Below are 13,591 nucleotides of genomic sequence, written 5' to 3' on the forward strand. Positions count from 1 at the left end.
TGTGTGTGTGTGTGTGTGTGTGTGTGTGTGTGTGTGTGTGTGTGTGTTTCTGTCTTTGTCTTCATGCCGCCAGGCTTGCCTTAGAGGTCAGTTACCTGGGGTGAGTATTGATTCCTGCCAGTGAGCAGAAGGGAGAACTGAACTCATTTGACTTCTGATGACCTCAGGGGGAAAGGGCAGGCTGGTGAGAGACAGAAAGGCTGGGACTTACTTGCACGGGAGTTGTTTCCTGGAATGTGGCCCCCATAGGCCATCTCTCCGCTCCTCTCCTTAGGCCTTATCCAGGCCCTAAGGAGAAGTAGGGAATCTAATCAGCATCCCCAGCACCCTGTGTATTACTCTGGGGTCATCTCCAGGCCTGGCCTGTGCTCTGTTCTCCAGCATCACGTCCTCAGGGTCCCCAGGAGCCAGGTGTGGTTGTAGGAGGCCTGGTGCCCACAGGAGTTGGGGCCAGAATTCTGACTGGGAAGGAAATTCGTGCTTTTTTTTTTTTTTTTGCCTTTGGGATGTGGTAAAGTTACAGTGGGTGAGGGTTGGAGGAAGGCCCAGCCTTTGCCTGGACTTCACCTTCAGACAGGATCTTCCCTCAGCTGGAGAGGAGAGTCTCCCCGCTCCCATGAGGCTAGACCGCCCCCCCCCCCCACCAGATCCACTCTGTGGTGAAGTGGCAGCGGCTGCAGGCAGGGTTCCAGCTCCAACTGTGGCCCCAGCTGCCGTGAGGCCCGGCCAGATCCCGTCTCTGCGAGCCTCCATCTCTACACGGGCTCTAGGAGCACCCACGAGAACTAGAAGGCGCTCTCCGCCTTCCTTAGGAACACAGGTTGCCAGGCTCCAGGTAGCCAGCCAGCCAAGGAGTTCAGCTCAGAGCTCAGACAGCTTAAGCGGGGGAACGCCGGCCTGTCCGGTGCCCTCACACAAGCCACCCCCGCTCCCCGAGCCTCCGTTTTGTTCTCTCTAAAATGAAAACCTTAGCGCCCACCTATGTGGGGCTTGTCAGCGGCTTCCGTGAGATGGCAAGTGCCTTCCGGAGTGCCAGGCACGGAGATGCTGATGAGTGAGGAACGGGCTCCGGAGCCAACTGGATCTGCTGCTGGGAAGTCTCACTGAGCGCTGCAGGCCACTGACATCACCAGTCCAAGAGGCCCTGCCCTCCTGGTGCCTGCCTTGTGTAGTCTTTACAGGGCTTAGAGGAACTCAAGGGTGTGAGGTGCATGGTGCACGCTTGAACACTCAGAAAGCTCTTGATGGCTGCTCTCATCTCACTGTGGCTCCCTCCCAGCCCCTCACTCACTTGCCTTCTCCTCCTAGCTCCACCCTGAATGAAGCGAACACGTCCTCTACCATCTCCTGTGACAGCCCCCTGGAGCCCCAAGAGGAGCCCGAACCCCAGGTGGAGCCGGAGCTGGAGCCACCAGTGGACTCGAGCTGCCCTGGGCATCGGGCTGAGGCAGAGGACAGCTTCCTGTAGGGGGCTGGCCCCACCCTGCCCCACCTGAAGCTCCCCCTCTACCTCCCAGCACGCAGCGCCTCCTGGCCTGGCCTCCCATCAGCTGCCACTTTCTAGAAAGCTTTTGCCCCTGGCATGTGGCACCCCGGCCGCTGGGGCTGGCTTAGGAGGCAAAAGAGCTGCAGGGGTCATGACCAGCTCCTGCCTCTGGGGAGGCCCTGGGATGGGAGCCAGGGTTCTCCCGGGACACTTAGTTTCTCCATCTGTAGGATGGGAGTGCAGGGCCCGGTGACACAGAATCTGGGCTTCTGTCTCCCTGGCTGACAGGTGAGGAGGTCGGAATCCCTAGAGAGATTCTCGAGGTTCAGGAGGTATGAATTAATGTTCTTCTGTTCAGCCAGCTACTCCTCAAGGAGCTGTAGCTTTCTCCTCGCACTTTCATCCACCTAAGAGCTGGGGAAGGGACCCTGGCATCCCTGGCTCCTGGCTGAGCAGGGGCCTGGCCTCGGACAGTGATGTTCATCCAGAAGCCACCTCTCCTTGATGCCAATCTCCACTTTCCCAGGCCCGAGCTGGTCTGGGGCCGTCCACGCTTCATGCTGGGGGCTGAGCCAAGTCCAGGACACTCTGGCCCACAGCCCCTGTCCCAGGCACTTAGGACACACCTCTCCATACAAGTGCCCCTGTCCATGTCTGCCTGGCCCCATAAGTGCCGGGGTCTTCTTCCTTATCACCGCCAGTCTCACTCCACCCACCAGAGTCTCCAGGGCCAGGCGGACCCCACATCTGTGATGAGCATGTGGATGCGCCTGCGAGAAATGTCCACATGTGTGGATCAAGATGCGCACTGGACCTGATATGGGACCTTGGAGGAATTCCTCACCCTCTGCAGGCCTGTTTGCCCTGTTGAAAAATGAGCAAGATGGACTCGTTGACTTCTGGTGCCCTGCCAGCACTAACATTCTCGAATATTGCAGGGGGTGGCACACTTGCCCAGATGAAGCAAAGCCAAACACTCCAAACCTCCGTCCTAGGGGTCAGCTGGGGTCTGGAGAGATTCTGGACCATGCATCACACTCTGGGCATTCAGAACTATGCCCCTTCCCCAGACTCCCAGCAAGTCCCAAAAGGCCAGCTGCACAGATCTTGACTCGGAGTGACAGCCAGTGTCTTGGAAAGCCCCCAGCAGCTGCCCCATGGGAAGACCACGGGGCCCTCTCAGACCCACCGATGACCTCTGGAGTCATCCTGAGCAAAGGAGACAGAGGGGGCAGATCAGACACCCTTGTGCAGTCTGCTCTCCAGCACCTGCTGTCCAAGTCTGTGCCACAAACATCATGGACAGTGAGGGCTCCTGGGGGCCCCCAGAAAGTACAAGAAGGCTTTGTAGGGAACCTGAGAGGGGTGCAAGAGGCAGGTACTTTGGCGGTTGCCTTCTCACCCAGCAGCTGCCTGGTCCCTGAGGGAGTCACTGCCCAGGCCCGCTCACAGCACCCTGCCAACCGTACCCCAGCTAGGTAAGCCGCGGGGGTGCCAGGGGAGCAAGAGCCATGGCCAAGACTCCTGGCAGGAGGAGAGCCAGAAGTGGGCACCAGCCCCCTCTGCCAGGCGCAGGAGAGGGAGGAGGTTCTCACTACGGTACCAAAGATGTAATCACCTAGGTTTACAAGTATTTTTAGGACTCACATTAACTCACATTTATACAGCAGAAGTGCTATTTTATATGCCATCAAATTTTCCTATCTGTGTACCTTTTTTTTTTTTAAGAGAAAGATTTTAATATTAAACCTGGTGCTTCTCACTCATGGACTTCGTGGTCTCTCGCGGGTTTAGGCCCTGCGCCTGGGAGGTGGCAGGAGTGGAGTGGGGCAGATGGGGCTGAGCCCTAGCCACAGTGTCCCCACACAGGGTCCTTCAGCTCGGAGTCTCAGTTCCATCTGTAAAATGGGGTTCGCACACTCCCTCCACCACCTGCTAGCAGCTGGACGGCCTGGACCTTGGGCTTCGGCTTCTCAAGGTGTGAAATGGAAAGGCCCTTGGGGCTCTGCAGTGCCTGGCTCTGGGACAGGCCTGACCGTTCACAGGCTCCTGTTGAGAAGCCTGAGCCCCTCCTGCGGCCCCCCCCCCCCCGCCGCCCCACCATGTGCTTTGGCTTTGGCTGGTAAGCTGGGACACCCCCTGCACTCCCCTCCATTCTGCCCGTGGGCCAGAGGGAGGCTGGTGTGGCTTGTGACAGGCATCCGCTCCAGCCCTGATTCCAGGCCCCGGTGAGTAGCGGCTGGGTCTCAAGGAGGAGCAGGGCAGACAGAGCCCCCATGGGGGCCGGAGAACAGTAAGAAGTGAGGAGAGAGGGCAACTAGAGAAGGAAGAGGAAGAGAGAGAGGAAGGTGGGCGGGGAGGGGAGGTGGGAGCGGCCAGGGTGAGGCCAGGGAGGGAACAGGGCCCAGCTGTGTCTCTGAGGGCAGTCTAGCTAGGCCGGGCATCGGGGTGCAGACCCAGCAGGCCCCAGGCCCCTCACGACTGCAGCGGCTCAGTGGAATGGGGCTGACATGAGCCAGGCATCCTGGTACCTGCTGGCCAGCTCCATCCTGACCATAGGCTCCACCGCCCAGGCCAGGCCTGACAGACCACGGGGCCAGGGCAATAGAGCCAACGGGGGCAAGGGCCAGAGTGCAAGGGTCTTAGACCCAGGCTATGGCTTCCTGACCTCCTCACTTGGGCCTTTTGGCAGGGGTCACCCAAGGTAGAACCGGGTGTCAGCCCAAGATCTATCATACCTCACTGTGTGATCTTGGCCATCCCTTGCTCTCTCCGATGTGGGGAAGGGGGCATCTCCGTCTGCTTCTGGGGCATAGGCACCTCTCTTTGGAACCACATGCCTCCCTGGACTGGCGCCAGGGGCCTGGGACTGTGGCTGCCAGCAGGCAGACGTGGGCCGCTCTGACTCACAGGCCCGGCTGCCCACGCAGGGGCAGCCGAACCACGCCAGGGGAAACCCCACCCGCTACATGGCCTGGCCACACAAAGCCCACCCTCCTGGGGGGCCTGGCTTCAGAGAGCACCCGGAGCCTGTGACCTACTCTTTCCTGGCTGTGATAGAAGATGAATAAGCCAATCCCCGGATCTGCCTCCCTGCCTCCGAAAAGAGAATAAACAACCCACATTCCAGACGGAGATTATCCTTGCTCATGGGGCAAGCCTCCGTCTGGAGGTCAGGAGACTTGGGCTCCCTCCACTTCAGGTCTGCTCCTTAGGGGACCTAGGCTAGATTACACCACATCAGGCCTCAATCTCTCCAGCAGTGAATGGAGTTAATGATGCCACAGAGAGAAAGGATGAGGAAAAGCCAGTGAGCACTGAGCAGGCTACTCTGTGCCAAGCCTGTCCTGGCCCATTTTCTCATTTTACCCACACACCAACCCTAGGAACCAGGTACTGCTACTGTCCCCATATTACACGTGAAGCCAGTTCAGGAAGTTTTTGAAGTGACCTGTCCAAGGCCATCTGGTCAGGGCAGCAGGGACGGGATCCCGGCTGACTCCCAAGTCAGCGCTCAGGGAGGTAAAGCGCTCAGCCAAGGTTGCAGAGCTGGGGACGGGGGAAACCTGGGTCCCAACCCCTGTCTCCAGACTCCAGACCTGTGTGGTGCCCAGACAGAGCAGGGAAGGATTGGGTAAGAGGAAAGAGCTAAGTGAACCTGAGGGCTAGGGGAGGGTGTGCAGGGGTCGGCCGGGGTGGGGGTGGGGCGAACCATAGGTCACCTCTGCTGGCTCCTTCCTCCCAGCCTTGCCGCTCAGGCGGGTCCAAGGGAACGGGTGAGCTGGAATTTTCCTCTCAGACGGATGAGCCACTTGGACTGTACAATTCTTCCGCTGCCCTATTCACAGCCAGGGGCCTTGTTCCTGGAAAAAGAGGGAAAGACTGGAAGGGGTAATTGCTCGTGGGACCCTAACCTTCAGCTGATGCACACGGCTCACAACCCCCACTGATGCTCTTCCTCTGTGCTAGGGCACGCGGTCTAAAGGCCGCTTTCATTTGTCTGTTCAACTTCATAATAATTAAAAATTACTTTTATAAAAGTATTTATGTAACTTACACCTGTATTAAAAAAATCCATTCTCAAAAAAAAGAAAAAAAGAAAAAAATCCATTCTCAAAATACATAACATAGAAAGTCTTTTCTTCATGTGTTTTGTATTTTAGACTCCAGTAACATTGTAAATGTGTCTTTTCTTCATTCAGCAACTCTGTGTGTAAGAATTTATCTCATGGAAAATTCACCTTTGACTATTAACAGTTTAGTTATATCCTTCGGGGGCTTCCCCCCTTCCATCTATACTAATATTTGTATTTTATATCTGTACCTATCTGTGTAAATATATAATTACAGTTTTAAATAAAACTACCACTACCATTTTGCAACTTTTTGTTTTTTCTTAAGAACACATCATGGGCATACTCACAGGTCAGTGGTACGTGTAGATAGTAATGTGTTCATTATGAGAGCTGCACATAATTTAAAGTGTACCTGTGCCATAAATTATTTGACCAGTCCCATACTAATGGACATTTAGTGTTTCCAAGTTCTCAATTATGCTGGAATGACCACTGTTCATAGTTTGTTTGTTTGTTTGTTTATTTATTTATAAAGTAGGCTCCACGCTAGGCTTGAACTCATGACCTGAGAACAAGACCTGAGCTGAGATTAAAAGTCGAACATGTCACCCAGGTGCCCCCGTAAAGTATATTTGTATTTGTACATTTTTGTAAGTATCTGTGTCCATAGGTTAAATTCCTAGACACAGAGTTGCTTAGTAAACAGAATAAACATTTAAAATGTTACTGGAGTCTAAAAGTTGCCTTTAAAATATGCAAAATCATAAGGCTTCTGAGAAGCTAAGAAAATCGAAGAGAAAAGTGATGAAAACAACATTATTTAATTCTGGCGAGGTACTCTGACCTCCTGAAAGAAGTCTGGAGCCCCTTCCGTTCGTAGAGAAAAGCCACAAACAAGTGGTAGAACAGAGTTAAATACGGAGGGCATGGAGTGGAGACTTTCTCCCTGGAGGGACCAGAGGGCTGAGAAGACAGCCAAGGCAGGAACTTGCCTGCGACGACGCTGATATTCGGGGCTCCTGGGGGCTGGCCCCCAGCCCACATCTAGAGGGCACCCACTTGGGAAACCCAGCTCACCCTGGCTACCTGGGCCTTGCCCGGGTCCCTTGCTGTTCCTGACAGCGGTCCCATGTGATGCTCACAGTCAGCCTGGGAGAGAAGCCAAGGGCTCAGTTCCCGAGGAGGAAGCTGAGGCTCAGCGCCATCGAGTGCTGGCCCGAGCTCACACACAGCAGTTTCTTGCCTGCCAGTCTGGTGTCCTTCTACCGCCTTCTTCAGAGAGTTTCTAAGGCTATTTCCTGGACTTGGAGGGAGGAGCAGACTGGGCCCTGGCATCAGCCTGCTGGCTGCCCCTCAGGGTGTGGCTCCTGGAATCCCCGGGGGGAGGGGGGAGGGCTTTTCTTGGAGCGGGGTCCCGGGGCTTCTCTGGGCTATGACAGAGTCCCACAGCTCAGAATAAAATCTGCTACGGCTGCCTCCACGGCCTGATGAGGGGCTCTTAGCCTGGGCAGGGGCCTGGCTCTTCTCCAGATCCAGCAGCAACTTAAGGATACCACAGAAGCCAGACTGTCTCCCTGGGACTTCCTCCCACTGGCTTAGCCCCTGGCCCTCCTCTCTGGGCCCCCGGTGGTATCTTGCCTGCCCTCTCCAACAGCTCCTTACACCCTCTTAGGGTTCTTCTCTGCCTGACAGGCGTGGGGCAGGTCCACAGCCTCTTTCTGGTTTGAGGTTTCATGCAAGGAACTAGAAAAGTCACAAACATGGGGAAGTAACAGAGCTTCTGGAAAATCACAGAATTCTCAAGGGTGCTTGTTCCCCTTCTGAAAGGACAAGGTGGAAGCTTCCATGCCTGAGAGTTTCTCTTCTTTGTTATTGATTATCCTGAAGCATACCATGATCTTGACTCTCTTCAGCTCAGACACCTTCAGTGGCTCCTCATGACCCAACAAACTAAGTCTAGGCACTCTAGCATGGTCTTCAAGGCCATCCCTGACCTGGTTCCAACGTCTCCCACTACCTCCCCCACATCTGCCCTCCAAGGCCTGCCTACCCCCATAGGGACCACAAGCTTTCCAACCTTCCAACTGTGTGTAAGCGTTCCTTTTCTCCTTAGCCTCGGCAACACTTGCTATCTCTTGTCTTTGTGATACTAGCCATCCTGACAGGTGTGAGGTGATATCTCGTGCGATTTTAATTTGCATTTCATTTATAGTGAGGTTGAGCATCTTTTCCTGTACCTGTTGGCCATTTATACGTCTTCTTTAGAAAAATGCCTATTCAGTTCTTCTGCCCATTTTTTTAAAGACTTTATTTTTAAGTAATCTCTGCACCCAACGTGGGGCCTGAACTCACGACTCCGAGATCAAGAGAGGCATGCTCCACCCACTGAGCCAGCCAGGCGCCCCACTTCCGCCCATTTTTAAATCAGATACTTTGTTATGTGTTTTTTTTTTTTTTTTGAGTTGAGTTATATGAATTCCTTATATATTTTGGTTGTCAGTTAGGTCATCAGATAGATGGTTTGCAGATGTTTTCTCTCCTTTGATAGGTTGCTGTTTCATTTTGTTGACTTTCTTCTGCTTTGCAGAAGCCTGACCTCTGCGCCTTTATTGGTGCTGTCCTTACTACTGAGAATGCCCAGCCCACTATGGCTGAAGGGCAAATGGGCCCAGATCAAAGCTGCCTCCTCCAAGAAGCCTCCCGGATCACTCAGCAGGAAGTGGTTTTTCTTCCTAGTCCTTTGTTTGACAGCCTCAGTTTCTGGATGCCCTAGGCACTCTCTCATCTCCTGTACCGTGCTGGCTCTCCTTCCTGGAATATGCCCCACTCCTCCCTGTACCTCCCCCCAACTCCTGGTCAACTTAGGCAGACCCCTTTTTGACTCCCCTCTTCAGTGCTCCCCAGAAGTCCTACCACCCCCCGAGCTCCGGGTCCTCTCTTGCCTCTGCCACCAGTCTGGGAGCTTCAGAGCGGGGAACGATGACTGCTGTGTTCACCACTGTGTCCCTAGGGCCAGGCACAGAGTACACGTGAGATAAATATTTGTTGAGTGCGCTAAGGGTTATTGTCTCACTGGATCTGAGTCAGTAACCCCTCCCCCACTTCACCAATGAAGAAACTAAGGCCTCAAGAGGCCAGGGAGCTGGCTAGGGTCACACAGCTATGGCGTGGGGAATGTGATTTCTGGTCTCTCTGGCTCTAAAGCCCAGGTCATTCCCCTCTAGCCTTGACCTTTCTGAGAGCCCCAGCTATTGCTGAAGGCAGATGGTTAAGCATATGGACTCTGGGGCCAAGTTCCTGGATTCAAATGCAGTCCTGCCACTTGTCAGCTGTGTGACCCTGAGCAGGTCGCTTACCGTCTCTGAGCCTGTCTTTCCTCATGTGTGACATGGGATTATAGCTATCCCCAAAGGTGGTTGTGAGGATGAGATGAGATGATCTGTGCAGAGACGGGCACAAAAGGCGTGCCCAGTGGGCAGGGTGATGGAGAATGATCCCTCTTTGTGCCCCTGCGTTAGTGCAATTATGCATAGCAACCCTTGGATGACGGATCATGTCAATATGGATCACTGCCGGCACTGCGGTGTAGGATCGTAGGGCCGCTAGGTGCTTGCGTTACCTCCCACCAGGACAGCCAGGGCCCTGCTGGCAGGGCAGAGCCCTGAGCTTTCTCCTTCCTGGGCCCGAGAGCAGGGCCAGCTGCGAGAAGCACCCAGGGAAGTGGCTTCTGAGAGCCGAGAACTCCCTCCACTCTCCCCATTTGTCCACCCGCTCCGCTCCCTCCATTCCTGTGCCCTGGCCCTCACTGAGCTCTCCCCGCTCTGCCAGGTGTGGGCTAAGCACAGAGTGAACAGGAGACCCAGAGACACGGTGGCCCTGCCAGGGGGCTTGCATCGGGGGGTGGAGGGGTTGACATGGAGTCAGTCAGTAACCCCCTTAGAACAGGGCTTGTGCTGCGCACTCGGGGCCAGGAGGAGGGTGGGGCGGAGAGCTCAGGCCAGACTGAGGCAGGGCCACATCCAGCAGTAAGTAAGGAGCCAAGTGAGTTCAGCTGCTGAAAATCCAGCGTGCAGTGCTGGAGGAGGGTGGCGGGGCGGGTGGGGGGGGGGTGTGGGTAGGAGGAGAGACCCGCAGTGAACAGCTCACAGGGCAGCTATATGCCCTGCTAGAGGAGGGAGCTGAGCTGCACTGCTGGGCTGGAATAGTGTCCCACAGTGTCCTATGCCAGATGCTAGAGCCCAGTGACTCCTCGAGCCCAGAGGGAGGGGTGGTCGGACCTCTCTGGCCGGGGATTGAAGCAGGACCAGGAGCCAACTATCCTGGGTCCCTGGCTCCTGGCTTGGGCTCCTCCACTCCAAGATGGGGGAACTTCCCCGGATCCCAGGGCATGGGTTGGGGCTGGGGTTGAGTGATCCGGAGGTCCAAGTTGCCCCTGCCGTGAGGTCTGGAAGTGCCAGGAGCCAGGGGCCAGGCAGGGAGAGGAGTTTCAAGCGCTTAGTATGTGCAGAAGTATGACACGGCCCACACAGTTACTTTGGGATTTCCTAATCCTTGGGCTGACGTGCAAACCCTTTTTAAAGTTCCTCTGCTGTAGGAAGGAGTGATGTCAATCGAGGATTCCTGCTCATCCCCCTCCCAGCTGCATCACTGCGGCTTCCTTGCTGGGTATCACCTCCCTGAACTGCAGGCCACGTCCATTCCATGGCCCCTGGTGGTCAGCATGTTTGCTGCTGGGGACCACACTCTGTGCAGTGTGGCGGCCATTAGCACAGGCTCTGAAGCCAGGCTGCCCGGTTCCAACCCCAGCTGTGTCACCTGCCGGCTCTGGGGCCTCGGGCAAGTGACCTAACCCCCCTGATCCTTAGTTTCCTCATCTGCAAAATGGGAATTACTAGAATTACTAGAATCAGACTCATGGCTGAGAGGATGAAACGAGATAAATGTGCAAAGGGCCTGGCATTAGTGCCTGGCACATAAACCATACTCAGAACATATGAGGCCTCCAGAGGCCATATTCCCAGGAGGGGAGAGTACTGTCCTGCTTGCAGAGTTTGGGAACAGCATTTATTCATGGACTCATTCATTCTTCAAATATCTAAAGTCGGTGGATCAGAATGGTCATGGACACCGTAGGCTCAGGAGGCAGGAATACCCTCACTCGCTGTGGGATCTTGGGAAAGTGACTTAACTTCTCTGAGCTTTGGGATAATAACAACGCCTACCTTTAGTGTTGAGGATTCCATGAGAAAACTTCAGAGTGCGTGGGATGCTGCTGACGCGTTGTAAGCACCTGATCAACCTTTGCTAAACCTCATCTGCCAAGTGAGGAAAGTACTGGAATGGCCTGGGATGCGTAGGAAGGACACTTGCCTGTCTGTCAGGGCGAGGGCGACCTCCTGGAGGTAGGGAATGTGAGGAGCGATGGGAGTTTGCTGGGTGGGCAGAAACGACAGAGCGAGCACCTTCTTCTGAGCTGGGGACAGAGCCAGGTTCTGCTGAGGTGGCCTAAGCCTCCCCTCAGGGCCACTGCGGCGTCCAACCCCCTCGCAGGCCACATCCATTCTCTATCTCCAGACCCTCCACCAGAAAGGGGTCTCTGCCAGCCTGGGTCAGGGACTTAGTGGGAATAGCATGGAAGGCGGGCACTGTCTCCCAGGATCAGATGCAGACTTTACCGACATGTTAGGGGTTCTCGGGTTCCCTTGAGACCATCCGTGGGTTTTTGAGGGCAGTGGCTTCTGCCATGAGTGAGCATCAGAACTCCCTAGGGAGCATGTTTCTTCTGCAGGTTTCCATCTCTCACCCCTAATTCAGCTGGCCTGGGATGGCCTTGGATTCTGCATTTTAACAGGTACTTCTATGAGTCTGAGCCTGGAATCCCCAGACCATACTTGGAGGTGCCCACCCAGAGGCTCCCATCAAGAGCCTGGCAGATAAGCCACTGCCGTCAAAAACCCACGGATGGTCTCAAGGAAACCCGAGAACCCCTAACATGTCGGTAAAGTCTGCATCTGATCCTGGGAGACGGTGCCCGCCTTCCATGCTATTCCCACTAAGTCCCTGACCCAGGCTGGCAGAGACCCCTTTCTGGTGGAGGGTGTGGAGATACAGAATGGATGTGGCCTGCGAGGGGGTTGGACGCCGCAGTGGCCTTGAGGGGAGGCTTAGGCCACCTCAGCAGAACCTGGCTCTGTGGCTGACAGGATAAAGTCTGAGCTCCAGGTGGGGTCGTCAGGGACTCTGCACCTGGACCTCACCCCTTCCTACTTCCACCTCTGCTCCCTCCCTCTGGCTGGCCCTGATTTCCCCCGTCTCCTGCCCCCACACCAGTCCTTCTCTAGATTCCCCTTCTGCCTGGAGGACTCCTCCGAGGCCCACTCTAAAGCCTCACAGATGCTCTGTCCTCTTTCCCCCAAGACATCTTTACCCCTTTGTGCCTCTGTCTCCACATGAAGGGGTTCCCTCCAAATGTGCTGGACTTGAAAAAGTTAATGTCACGTTGTTGACCGCGCATATGTTGAAGATCTGATGAGGGTGAGGATGACCAAATGCATTTGGAGAGCAGGCCCGACGAGGGCTGCTAAGGGACCAGTGTGCCCAGCCCAGAGATGTGGTGCCTCCGGGGAGCACAGGGCTGCCTCCACATTACGGGAGGCCCATCAAGAGGCAAGGAGCAAAGTTGTCTGAGAGTCCAGAATGCAGCACCAAAAGGGACAGGAGATGCCCCAGGGAGGCAGTCTGTTCCCTGGTAAGGAAGCGTGGGCTACAGCTTCCCAACAGCAGGAGGCGTGCGGGTGACCTGCGGAGCAGGGGGTGGGGGGATGGGGTGGGGGAATGCTATTGGCCCAATGGCCCCAGGAGCAGGGAGTGGTGACCTTGGTTTAAGACTCTGAGAATCCCAAATCTGGCTCTGGGTCTTCCCCAGAGTAGCTGGGTGACCGGAGGTAAGTCACTTACTAACCTCGCTGACCTTCCCGTTTCTTATCTCTCCGGTGGAGATAATATGCACTTCGCTGGGTCCCTGTGGCCCAAGCCTGTATGAGAACATGGAAATGAAAGTGCATTGTAAGTAAGAAATGGCTCACCCTGCCTAAGCAAGACATGACACCCAGAAGCCAGAAATGAAAAGACCAACAGATTTGACTACGTATAAAGTAAAAAATTCTGTGTACGTGGAGACACCAAAAAAGAGGGTTAAAAACAGAAGTGGTAGACTAGTGGAAGACACCTCAACATATACGATGGTAGGGCTAATAGACATAATACAGAATAGAAATAGTCCCAACAAATCAACAAAAGACAAAAACAAATAGAAAAATGGACAAAGGATATCTGTAGAAGAAATACACTTTAAAAAGCGTGTCGATAACCAATCACCTTGGATCCTTCTATTGGGAAGACTGTCCTTCCCCGCCCTGCAATCTCACAGTGCTGTCTCCATCATTTATCAAGTGCCTGCGTGTAGAGATCTGTGTGTGTCAGTAGCAAACGCAACCATACTGTCCTCATAGTATTTCTTCATACGTAGTGGAACACGGCTTTGCGTTTCTTTCTTCTTTAAGAGTGTCTTGGCTATTCTCAGCCCTATACTTGTAGTAGTCCCCATTCATTTTGTTAAGGTTTAAGTAACAGAGTAAAATTCACCCTTTTTAGTCTACAGTTCTTTTTTTTCTTTTTAAAGATTTTATTTATTTATTTGAGAGAGCGAGAATGAGAGAGAGAGAGAGAGAGAGAGAGAGAGCACATGAGAGGGGGGAGGGTCAGAGGGAGAAGCAGACTCCCTGCTGAGCAGGGAGCCCGATGCGGGACTCGATTCCGGGGACTCCAGGATCATGACCTGAGCCGAAGGCAGTCCCTTAACCAACTGAGCCACCCAGGCGCCCTAGTCTACAGTTCTTTAGAGTAGTCTATAGTGCTACTTTTGTTTTGTGTAATCTCTACACCTGGCTTGGGTCTCGAACTCAACACCTGGAGCTTAAGAGTTGCATGCTCTTTGGACTGAGCCAGCCGGGCACCCCTATAGTGCTAC

The 13,591-nt window shown here is 54.5% G+C and overlaps 1 protein-coding gene across 4 annotated transcripts in view; it reads left to right on the forward strand.

Moving 5' to 3' along the window:
• Nucleotides 1-5,868, forward strand: part of PDGFRB (platelet derived growth factor receptor beta) — a 39,262-nt gene extending 33,394 nt beyond the window's left edge. For all 4 annotated transcript variants that reach the window (XM_073890870.1, XM_073890869.1, XM_025867252.2 and 1 more), the window contains one exon: nucleotides 1,309-5,868. In XM_073890870.1, coding sequence (XP_073746971.1) covers nucleotides 1,309-1,468 — 160 coding nt within the window. In that variant the 3' untranslated portion in view covers nucleotides 1,469-5,868. The remainder of the gene's footprint in view (nucleotides 1-1,308) is intronic.
• Nucleotides 5,869-13,591: the final 7,723 nt, after the last annotated feature.

Source organism: Callorhinus ursinus, unplaced genomic scaffold (genome assembly GCF_003265705.2).
Source record: "Callorhinus ursinus isolate GAN/ISIS: 27379988/994484 unplaced genomic scaffold, GSC_fseal_2.0 scaffold3, whole genome shotgun sequence".
In the NCBI taxonomy this organism is placed as follows: Eukaryota; Metazoa; Chordata; class Mammalia; order Carnivora; family Otariidae; genus Callorhinus; species Callorhinus ursinus.